The 11,353-nt window shown below is 49.9% G+C and overlaps 1 protein-coding gene across 1 annotated transcript in view; it reads left to right on the top strand.

Annotated features, from left to right (window-relative positions):
- The window catches only part of FAM118B (family with sequence similarity 118 member B), a 27,445-nt gene extending 16,309 nt beyond the window's left edge, over positions 1–11,136 (top strand). The window contains exons 4-9 of the mRNA XM_018564971.1: positions 140–392; positions 1,349–1,576; positions 4,426–4,554; positions 5,351–5,636; positions 6,929–6,994; positions 10,379–11,136. Coding sequence (XP_018420473.1) covers positions 140–392; positions 1,349–1,576; positions 4,426–4,554; positions 5,351–5,636; positions 6,929–6,994; positions 10,379–11,136 — 1,720 coding nt within the window. The remainder of the gene's footprint in view (positions 1–139; positions 393–1,348; positions 1,577–4,425; positions 4,555–5,350; positions 5,637–6,928; positions 6,995–10,378) is intronic.
- The last annotated feature ends 217 nt before the right edge of the window (positions 11,137–11,353 follow it).

The raw sequence follows: 11,353 nt of genomic DNA, 5'->3' as shown, positions 1-11,353 counted from the left end.
TTTAACCCTTCCCTGCTGTGTATATATATATATATATATAAAAAAAGGTTTTGGCTTAATTTTGGATTTTAGGCTGAATGTGCTCCTGGTGTCAGTACTCGGGTACTAGTTCTGTTAGACGCCATATTGTCCCTTTCAGAAAACTGCTACCCAGCCTGAAGACAAAGAAGCCGCAGGAGCTGGTGCTGGTGATCGGGACGGGGATCAGTTCCGCCGTCGCCCCCCAGGTGCCTGCACTGAAGTCCTGGAAAGGGTTAATCCAGGCCCTGCTGGACGCCGCCAACGACTTCGACCTCCTAGAGGAAGAGGAGAGCAAAAAGTTCCAGAAGTGTCTCCACGAGGACAAGAACCTGATTCACGTGGCCCATGACCTCATCCAGAAGCTGTCCCCGGTCAGTGCCCACACAGCACAGTGTATACTGCATGCTGACACCTGGGCCTACCCCCGGAGCACCCCCACACTGCATGCTGACACCTGGGCCTACCCCAGGAGCACCCCAACACTGCATGCTGACACCTGGGCCTACCCCAGGAGCACCCCCACACTGCATGCTGACACCTGGGCCTACCCCAGGAGCACCCCCACACTGCATGCTGACACCTGGGCCTACCCCAGGAGCACCCCCACACTGCATGCTGACACCTGGGCCTACCCCAGGAGCACCCCCACACTGCATGCTGACACCTGGGCCTACCCCAGGAGCACCCCCACACTGCATGCTGACACCTGGGCCTACCCCAGGAGCACCCCCACTCCCCCCCCCCCTGCATGCTGACCCCTGGGCCTACCCCAGGAGCACCCCCACACTGCATGCTGACACCTGGGCCTACCCCAGGAGCACCCCCACACACCCGGGCCTACCCCTACAGTCACTGTGAAGGGCACCAGTGAACAGCTTGGTGACACCAGGGCCTATCTGTACAGTCCCTGTGAGGAACACCAACACACTGCTTACAGACTCCTGGGCCGATCCCTACAGCCACTATAAGAAGCATTGCCACTCTGCTGACACTACATCCTATCCCTATAGTTACTGTGAGGAGCACTGACACACTGCTTACTTGATACCAGGTCCTATTCCTACAGTCCCTGTGAGGAGCACCACCACACCGATTACTGACCCAATCAAGTGTTATTTACAGTATAAAAAAAATACATAAAATGTTGATTGGCTGGTGAACAGCAAACACTGGGAGGTCATATAAAATCCAGGTGGATGGTATTTCTGGTGGGGATTAGACCCAGGACCCTGGTGCTGCAGGATCACAGCGCTCAGACACATAACATCCTATTTCTGTTTGTAGAATCTGTAACCCATTTCCTTCTATTCTTCTCTCCCTCCCGCAGCGCACCAGCAACGTGCGCTCCACCTTCTTCAAGGACTGTCTGTACGAGGTGTTCGATGACCTGGAGTCCAAGATGGAGGACTCGGGCAAGCAGCTGTTACAGTCGGTGCTGCAGCTGATGGAGCACGGCGCTCTGGTCCTGACCACCAACTTCGACAACCTCCTGGAGATCTACGCCTATCACCAGGGGAAGCAGCTGGAGTCCATCGACCTCACCGACGAGAAGATGGTAACACTCCAGACGTGATGAGGGCGAGGCGGTGGGGGGGGGGGGGGGGGGGGCAGACAGTGGAGGAGGGGGACAGGCCTGCAGGCTGCATACAAGGGATCTCGGCGGCATTGCAGAGATCATTTGTACTAAACGAGCAGTAGCTTCCCTGCTCTACATTTAGCCCTGTTTTCATGAAATGCAGGAAGCCCCTGCCTAGGCTCACGTGCCACCAGAGGAGCCTGTGCATGCCCTCTGCGGCACATGTGCCAAAGGTTCGCCAGCACTGGACTAGGGTGAGGAACCGTGCCTTGATCTGACTAATGCATGTAATAAATAACATATCATATACAGGCTTTGGACCATTTTGGGGGAGGCAGCGATGACATCATCAACCCTCCAACCATTGCCACGAGTATTTATTTATTTTTAAAGCCCGCATTCTGTTCTGCAGATATAACAATGTTCCCTCCATTTTACCTTTCAGCAGCAGCATTCTCCTCAGATCTCCTATAGAAGTCATCCTTCACATGCATTCTATTTCCACTTCCTGTGTGGGGGACCGGGCGCTTGCGGCTGCTGCATGTGTAGCCGGGTGACCGGTCCCCGTGTAGTCTGATCGGCCATTGCTCTGACCTCATCTCATCCGCATGAAATGAACAGCGTGAGGAAATATTCTAACTGAGTGTGGGCCTCCTACTAGTCTGTGCTCAGCCCCACCCACTCTTGCTTAGCTCCACCCCCACAAATCGAACTACCATCGTCTTTTTCTTATCGCTATAGGTTGAACTTGATGGACATGTGTCTTTTTTTTTCAACCTGACTAACTATGTAACATCCCAAAGCATGATGGAGATGTGTAGCTTTACCTGGCATACAGAGAGACAGAAGGAATGACATGTGCCGCCATGGAGTAACCTCCAACGCAGCCATGCCGGGCAATGAAAGTCCGATCATAGGGATATGAGGGGGGTAAAGGAATGTTTGGTAATGTTATCCCGGAGATACTGTGAGTCATTTTGGTGTCACCCCTCCAATGGTGTCACCCGGGTGCGGGCCGCACCCCCCTTGTGACGCCACTGCCGGAGATCAGACTTTAATGTAACCACAACCCCTGACATCTCCGAGAAGATTTATCATGTTCATGGAATTTCAAAAGTCACTTTTAATCTTTTATAATCTGCAGCTTTTAATAACCATTTCAGGATTTGGAACGTTGGAGAGAGGCGTCCTAAAAAACTGCACCAAAGTTTTTAGGATCGGCTAGTTGCTTTGTATTACGCAGTTGCTTTGTATTACGCAGCAGAGGCGGCCGTGCCCCTGTGAAAAATGACAACCGCAGCCTGCAAGTGTCATGGAGTAAATACAATGTATCAGTATATTGTTTCATTGTATTTACCATTTAATTGTGCCATGGGACTGTGGGGGCAACTTGATTGGCTAAATAGGATTAGATTTATTTGTAAAGTTTTCAGGATTCCTGTGTCACTCAAACGTGCTCTACATGTGGATGAAAAACTAAATACAATGACATCACTCAGGGCTCGTTCACATGGGAATCGGGCGGCACGTACAGCTCCGAACTGCGTGCGGGGCCGTATCGGGCAGCTCCCGGGAAGGACGGGTGCTGCGTGTGATTACCCTGTTTCCCCCGAAAATAAGACCTAGTACTATTTTTGGGAATTGCTAAAATATAAGACCTAGTTGTGACCGATCCCTGGGCCGGTGGTGGCAAAAGGGGGAATTTGAAGAGCCGCGGGAGAGAATCAGCGGGGCCAACGAAGCCAGCGCTAGAGGAAGCGAGGCGGCAGCGGAGGGAGCAGAGCCGCATAAGCCGATGCTTCCTCTATAGCCCCGCCTCCTGTCACAGGCGGAGTGATACCAAATGTACTCCGTCTGTGAGTAATCAATAGTGAAAGTGCGCTTCACTCATTCTGGCCAGCAATGGTTAACAAATTGCTCTTGGAAAGGTACGACACCCCTGATTGCCCTGATCACCATATTCTTAACTTTGACACTGTCTTGTAAATCTTCTACCGGTAATTGTGGATTGTTGTACATTTAAAAAAAATAAGACCTAGTGCGTTATTTTGAGCCAAAAAAAATATAAGACAGTGTCTTATTTTCGGGGAAACACGGTAGTACGCAGCCCCGTCCTTCTCTTTGGGAATACGCCGTCCTACGCTCATCCACCCTGCACATCCGTGCGAGTGAGCGTACTGGTATGCTGACCGGATGGATCCCAGCCGGGACACCCACACCCCTTTGTACCTCCACTTGGGGTGAGCGTAGGGGGGGGCGTATGGCCGCGTAGTCTCATAGAGAAGGACGGGGGCAGACGCAGAACCTGTCCTTCCCGGGAGCTGCCCCATACGGCCGTGCGCGCAGCACAGAGCTGTACGTATCGGCCGATTCCCGTGTGAACGAGGCCTTTGAGACATTACAAGTTAAGTTCTTCTAAATAAATGTAATCCTATTTTAACCCCCTAATTAACCCTCATCACCCCTAATTAACTCCTTCCTCCCTTTCTACCCTTTGCTGTTATTTTTCTGCTGATTTTTTGTATTTCAAAAATCACCCGAGAAGTTTGGGACTATGCGTCTACGAGTCACCAACATGCCCACCTAATGCCGTTGCAGGTTGTATAGAGCATGCCTCTGCCATTCAGTCGGTTGACAACCAGAAACATGGCAGCCCACGGAGCATGCATCGCTTGTCAGCCAATCAAATTGGCTGCCGCAGTCACATGGCACAGTTCTCCAGCATTTATTGGCTCACCTGTATTATTAGACTGGTAGGAAGAAACGTGATCACCCGTCAATGGCACAGATCGCGCTTTACCGAGATATTGAAGTTTTTCTCCCGCCAGGTCCTAGAATGGGCTCAGGAGAAGAAGAAGCTCAGCGTCCTTCACATCCACGGCGTCTACACCAACCCCAGCGGCATCGTCCTCCACCCGGCCGGCTACCAGAACGTCCTGCGCAATACAGAGGTCATGGTGAGCTCCCTCCCCCGTGTCTGATATTACATGTAGGGAAGTGTCTGCTACCTGCGGCAGGCGCTCAGATGATTATTATCACCCGGACTGGAGACATTCCATCTGTAATCTAGCTGTATGTGTAGCTAAGGGCAACGGAAACTTCCATCTTCAGCTGTTTCAGCTAGCCTCTGGTATCTTACATATAGACAGAGAAATGTACAGTGTTAGCCATTAAATAGTGCAGGAAGTTTAATCCTGACCTCTGTCCTCCCCTTCAGTCTTCTATCTGACCTCTGTCCTCCCCTTCAGTCTTCTATCTGACCTCCGGCCTCCCCTTCAGTCTTCTATCTGACCTCCGGCCTCCCCTTCAGTCTTCTATCTGACCTATCTCTTCAGTCAGGGGCGGACTCTAGTCAGGGGAGGTATCGCCAGGGGCGGACTCTAGTCAGGGGAGGTATCACCAGGGGAGGCCTCTAGTCAGGGGAGGTATCACCAGGGGAGGCCTCTAGTCAGGGGAGGTATCACCAGGGGAGGCCTCTAGTCAGGGGAGGTATCACCAGGGGAGGCCTCTAGTCAGGGGAGGTATCACCAGGGGAGGCCTCTAGTCAGGGGAGGTATCACCAGGGGAGGTATCACCAGGGGAGGTATCTAGTCAGGGGAGGCCTCACCAGGGGAGGTATCACAAGGGGAGGACTCTAGTCAGAGGAGGTATCACCAGTGGAGGATTGGAGGAGTAGGTACACGGCTGCACGTCCTCAATCAGATCATATGGCGCGGGGATCTTCCAGTTCTAACGTCCTCCTTCCTCCCTCAGCGGGAGATCCAGAAGCTGTACGAGACTAAGTCCTTCCTGTTCCTGGGCTGCGGCCGCACCGTGGACGACACGACTTTCCAGGCCCTGTTCCTGGAGGCGGTGAAGCACAAGTCGGACCTGGAACACTTCATGCTGGTCCGGCGGGAGGACGTAGACGAGTTCAAGAAGCTGAGGGAGAACATGCTGGACAAGGGCATCAAAGTGATCTCCTACGGCACAGAGTACTCCGACCTCCCCGAGTACTTCGAGAGGCTGGCCAACGAAATCTCCAACAAGGGCCGGCCAGGTGGGGCAGCCATATTGTGTGCCATTAGTATGCCCTGTTCAGACTCGTGTATTGATCGGGTACGAGGGATTCCAACCAAAAAAATGGCGGCATCGCATAAATGGCTCCCAGCTGCAGCCTGTAGATTTACATCCCCGGCAGGTGACCAAATAAAAGCCTTGTATGTCCTTAAATGTCATTTAGGGGGCCAAATAATCAGAAGAACCAAAAAGAATGATTCAAAGATCCAATTCTTTATCATTTAATATCGGCAGTAATGTTGCCAACACGTTTTCAGGGTCAACTCCCTTCCTCAGGGTTCTACATAAAAAGAACAATCGGACCATAATGTCATAGGGAGCCAGGCTGAATTGTTTCTGATCATGTGATCACCATGGCAGCCAATCGGGGTGATCACATGGGTCCGCTTTGCAGCTCACCATAAAAATAAATAGCAGGGCGCTCATTAAAATGGCCAAATAAAAGCTGTATATGTCTGTAAAAATAATTCAGGTCGGCAAAATCGTTAGAAGCATAAAAATATTTATAGACGGATCCAATTCCTTTTAATTAATAGTAGTAGTCATGGTGTGCCGACACGTTTCAGGGTCCAAGTCCGCTCCCTTCCTCAGGGTTATACATAAGACGAGCAACCATAGGGAACCATACTGAATGGTTTCTGATCATGTGATCACCGTGACAGCCAATCAAGGTGGGTTTATTTACAAACAGACCTGCCAGCTCTGCTGTCACTGTGCCTTACATTAATATAGTGAATAAAACTAAAACACTAGACGGGGTGTTTTATGAAAATGACCAAAAAAATTAAAGCTTTCTGTCCTTAAAAAAATTTAAACATTATTTAGGTGAGCAAATAGGAGTGCCCAAAAAAATATTCGTAGAGAGAGATCCAGATCTACTTCTTTTCATTTAATATTAGTAGTAATCGTGTTCCAACGCGTTTCAAGGTCAAGTCGACTCCCTTCCTCGAGGCTTTACATAGAACAACAATCGATGTCATCATCATTTTCATATTTTTCTTATGCAATGCTTATCACTGTTAATGCAACACGAGGAGAATAATAATACACCAGCTTTTATTTTTCGTATTTGATTTGATTATGGCATTATTGATCTCTACCCTGAGGAAGGTGTAAAGCCCCTGAAACGCGTTGGCATATTATTGCTACTTCAATAAAAGAATCGGATTTGTATCTCTCGTCTCTGAATGTCATTCTTTTTGGCACTCTGCACCTTCTCGTCGGGTTATAAGGACTCGGTGTTGTCTGTCACTGCTAACACTCTCTTCTGTGTAACAGGGACGATAACAGAACCTCCTCTGAAGAACGGGCCGAGCCTACCGAACAGTCCAAATAAAGGTAGGGAGCGGGAGGGGGGAAGGGAGCATGTGTTGTACAATGTATTGCAATCCATAGCGGAGATCTGTCACTGTCAGCTCTGTGTCTGCTGGGTGTCGGTGTGTCCATATGTATAAACGGGTGTGTCTCAGCAGGGGTCCGGAGGCGGGCAGCGTGACAGAGGAGGTGATGTGCGGGCTGTTTACAGGCGCCCGTTGGCTCACAAGAAGCTGCAGCTTCCGACAGATGCTGCTGCCCGAGATCGCGCTTGCTGGGGATCTCGACAGCCGTATCGGTCAAAAAAATATAAAGTGCCGTTATCGGTACTTCTGGCTCTGCCTCTAGATAGGCAGAGCCAGCTGTCACTCACGCAGCTGGGCGGATCTCGACATCGATGTCTGGATCCGCTCCGGCTCAGTATACAGCTACAGCTCTCTATATACTGAGCCTAGGGTGACGGGAGAACGCTAGTTTGTGTCCTCCTGTTACCCTTAGGAGAACTATGGGGAAAAGCCCTGACCACATAGTTCTCCTTTTAAGTTGGCAAAAGCTTAATTTATTGTATAGTTGGTCATATGACAAAAAATGTCAATAAATGAAGCTTTTGCCATCTTAAAAGGACTCTGGTGTGCTGGTGACATTTCTGCAATTTTGCTGACATGCGCGGCGCCATCCGCGGTCACTGCGAGCTCCCCCCACCCAACTACAAGGGACATGTTGGTAAGGAGTGCGGCAAGGAGAGTACTTATCAACTCTATTTACAAGGTGCAAACGATGTGGACCTTTACCGGGGCACAGAAGGGTCAGAAGGAAGTTGGATTAGTCCACATCTGAAGTGTGTGTTTGCATTTAAAATTTGAAGGATATGGGTTTTGTATAAAAGGTCCACACCCCCTTTAGGTGCACAATGCAAATGTATTACTGATGGTTTGTAATGTTGGACCGTGATAGATAAGTGAACTCCTCCTTCTGTGGAGCTGAGCTGTGTTTGAGGCCGTTCTGTACATTATAAGCGATGTGCGTGTCTTATATAAAGTTCATTGCTGCTCCTAGTCCCCCCGGACTCTTCCCTATTGGGGCTCGTTCCTTCTTTTTGGATTCAGGACTGGACCGCAGCTTTCCAGCTACCAAACAATCTCCGATTCCACTTTCTAGGTCATCCATGGCTGAGCTCTGCACACCACCTCCGCTATGATCTGTTCCTCTTCCTACACACCAGACTGCACACGTCCCGGGGTTCTGTGATTCTTGTTTTGTTGCCGTTGTGATTTGTAGTTTGCTCTCTAAAAAATTTAGGGCACAACTAGTATTCACGAAGGAGGACGGACGAATGGGGATGATGGCTTGTGAGCAGACGAGGTTTGGTGCGCGGCCTCCACTTTGTGTCTCTCCAGCAAACCACTGGAGACAGGTGACCAGATCACGGAGCCAGAGCGGAAGAACTGTACCCAGGGACCCGTGTCCCAGATTACGGAGCCAGAGTGGACGAACTGTACCCAGGGACCCGTGTCCCAGATCACGGAGCCAGAGTGGACCAACTGTACCCAGGGACCCGTGTCCCAGATCACGGAGCCAGAGTGGACCAACTGTACCCGGGGACCCGTGTCCCCAACCATTCCACCTTCTAAAGAGGACCGAGCTCCACCAGCTACGTCATCCAGCACAGATGTTATTGTGACTATTGGGCTGTTTTTTTTACATCAGCATTCCCCCCCCCCCCCTCTGTAATTACTGATTCCGTATCAGCGACCTCCAGACAGAGGCTGTAATCTGCTTGTTGTCCCAAAACTAAGACGTATCTGACGACGTGCAACCTCAGCAACTGGGAATGAAATGAGAGGAAGATATGCTCAGACGTCTTCAAATTACCATCTACAGTCCGGAGGAGAAGGTCTGGATCCCTGGAAAGGCTTTTACAAGCAAAGTTCTCTCTGAAGTCATCACCTAAAGAAGAAATGAAACCGATCAGAGTCGTCCGCACGGCTGATAGAAGACCGAGGACCTTTGTTATGTTCTGAGTTGTAGAACATTACTAGGTTACCTTTTACTCATCAATACAAAACACAAAAAATCCCCAGCGCACCTGCCAGCTGGCCTGCAACAGAACAAATTACCCCGTCTAACAGCATGCTTTAAAATCAGAGGTTTTAGTTGCGCAAACTTTTGGCCAAAAATATATAGAAGCCGCACCGCCGCGCCAAGGCACCTCTGCAAAGTGTGGTCCTAACTCTATATGAGTCTCCAAGTGTGAGCATATTTATGCAGTTGATAAATTGCATGCAGGTGTACCAGGAGGTAGCCTACTCCTCCTTATAAGGTGCAGGGACGCACTGGAGGCCCAGCAACTGGGGGTCCCAGCGTGCATTTTTGGTTGCTGGGCCTCCAGTGCATCCCTGCACCTTATAAGGAACTCAAACTCAATGCAAGTGTATGGGGGTTGAATGTTCGACCCCCATACAGTTGCCGGTACATGTAATAAATACTGTGTACTGCCCCCCTTACCTCCGCAGCTGTCCCGGTCCCCTGGTCCGTCCGCTTGCTGTCCCGGCCTCCGGTCCGTCGCTTTCCCGGCGGTCTGTCGGCTTCTCTTCTTCGGTCCGGCCACGGCTCCTCTTCCCCGCCCCCCTGCCTCCACTTCGCCTGCAGGCTGGGAGCCATACCCAGCCTGCTATTGGATATTGTAAAATGCAATAGCAAGCTGGCTATTGCACCCGCCTGCTGTCAATCAGCATGGGGGGGACCTGATGGAGAACTTTCTCCTTCAGGCCCCTCCTCCGCTGAGCCCTGATTGGGTAAAGTCTTGCACCTGACCTGTGGTCAGGTGCAAGACTTTAACAAATCAGAGCTTCAGTGGGCATTTTGTATTATGGAATGTACGAGCGCGGTCGGAAGAATTCTCCATTTAGGTGTAGCACTGAGAGAGATATGAAGGTGCAATTATACATTGTCCTAACATCATGTCTGGGAGCCAGAGTCCATCATAGTCCATTTAGCAGGTTGTCCTTGAGGCCTGGTATGGACTCTAATTGGTTCCAGCCTAGTGTTATGTAGATATGTCTAATATGTTATTATATCTTGTGTATTAAACCAGATGAAACGCATTGGAGCCTCAAAAAGACTGAAAAAGTCCAAGTTTTTCCTTATTGCCTCTCAAATAAGTTTCCGTGTCCTCCTATATTTGAACTTGAAGTCCACCCCTCTATGTTCATTCAGCATTTAATGCGAGACCAAGTATTCTCCCTGTTTTTTATTTTATTTTGGATTATTGATCCGATTGTTTTGAGGTTTCTTTTTCTTTTGGCCCTTGGCACTAAAAGTAGGAAGTGTTGTTTGTCTGAGCGCCTGCATTGTCTATCTCCCGAACTAAAACTCCTATATTCTAATATCTGCACGTTGCCGTTTTAGGGTTTTCATGCTGTCAAGAGTTGCACTGTGAGGAGGAAACGGCTTGCAAACCCGAGTATGAAATCCCAATATCGTCCTCTGCGGAAATGGTGAAGACGGACTGTTGTCTACAGACGGAGCATTCGTGCGCGGCCTCCACTTCGTGTCTCTCCAGCAAACCACTGGAGACAGGTGACCAGATCATAGAGCCAGAGCGGACGAACTGTACCCAGGGACCCGTGTCCCCAACCAGTCCACCTTCTAAAGAGGACCAAGTTCCACCACCACCACCATCCGCTGCAAGTGCATTGAACATTGAGGGGCATCTGAAGAGTTTCATTGACATCCAGGAGGGTTTACGTAAGGGGATCATGACAAAGATGAACACTCTGCACCTAGACTTGTGCCAGTTGACGATGGGCATTCACAAAAACAATTCCGTGTTTCGAAAAACGCTGAAGGTGGAGACGGACCGCAACCAGTTGCTCTGCCAGATGAACGCCAACATCGCCAAACTGGCCACTAGCTTGCAAATTTTGGCGATCCAACAGAATGCCAGCCAGAGGGAGTTGCGGGATCTTTTGGACATGCGCAGGGCATCGTCGCCGACCTCTCTGGAGGATATGACGCTTGGAAGCCCATCCATAGCCCCTGCCGCCCCTCTGTCTCCTCCCCCGACGCAGTGTCGGTACTCTACCCGAGCCAGGAAGGGACACACTCCGCCACTGAGCTACTCCTGTGACAGCAGGCCACGTCCTGCAAAGAGAGGGCGTAAATGAACCTTCACTTTTTGTTGAGCTCTCTTTCTTTTTAGTTCTTTCTATTCCAAAAAAAATATTTTTGGGGGAAAAAAACATCCAAATGCTTTTTGTTTTGTTATAGAATTAAAACATTTTGAAAATTCTACAAGTGCTTCTTTTTAATCCGTGTTGAAGATGTAATCATTTAAAGGCAGAACCCAAAATTTTAATTCTTTTTAATTGTCCAAGAGTCCGG

The sequence above is a fragment of the Nanorana parkeri genome, unplaced genomic scaffold (genome assembly GCF_000935625.1).
Source record: "Nanorana parkeri isolate BGI_ZX_2015 unplaced genomic scaffold, ASM93562v1 scaffold802, whole genome shotgun sequence".
NCBI classification, from domain to species: domain Eukaryota; kingdom Metazoa; phylum Chordata; class Amphibia; order Anura; family Dicroglossidae; genus Nanorana; species Nanorana parkeri.
Note: the sequence above shows the minus strand (reverse complement) of the source record. Positions and strands in the feature narration are given on the sequence as shown.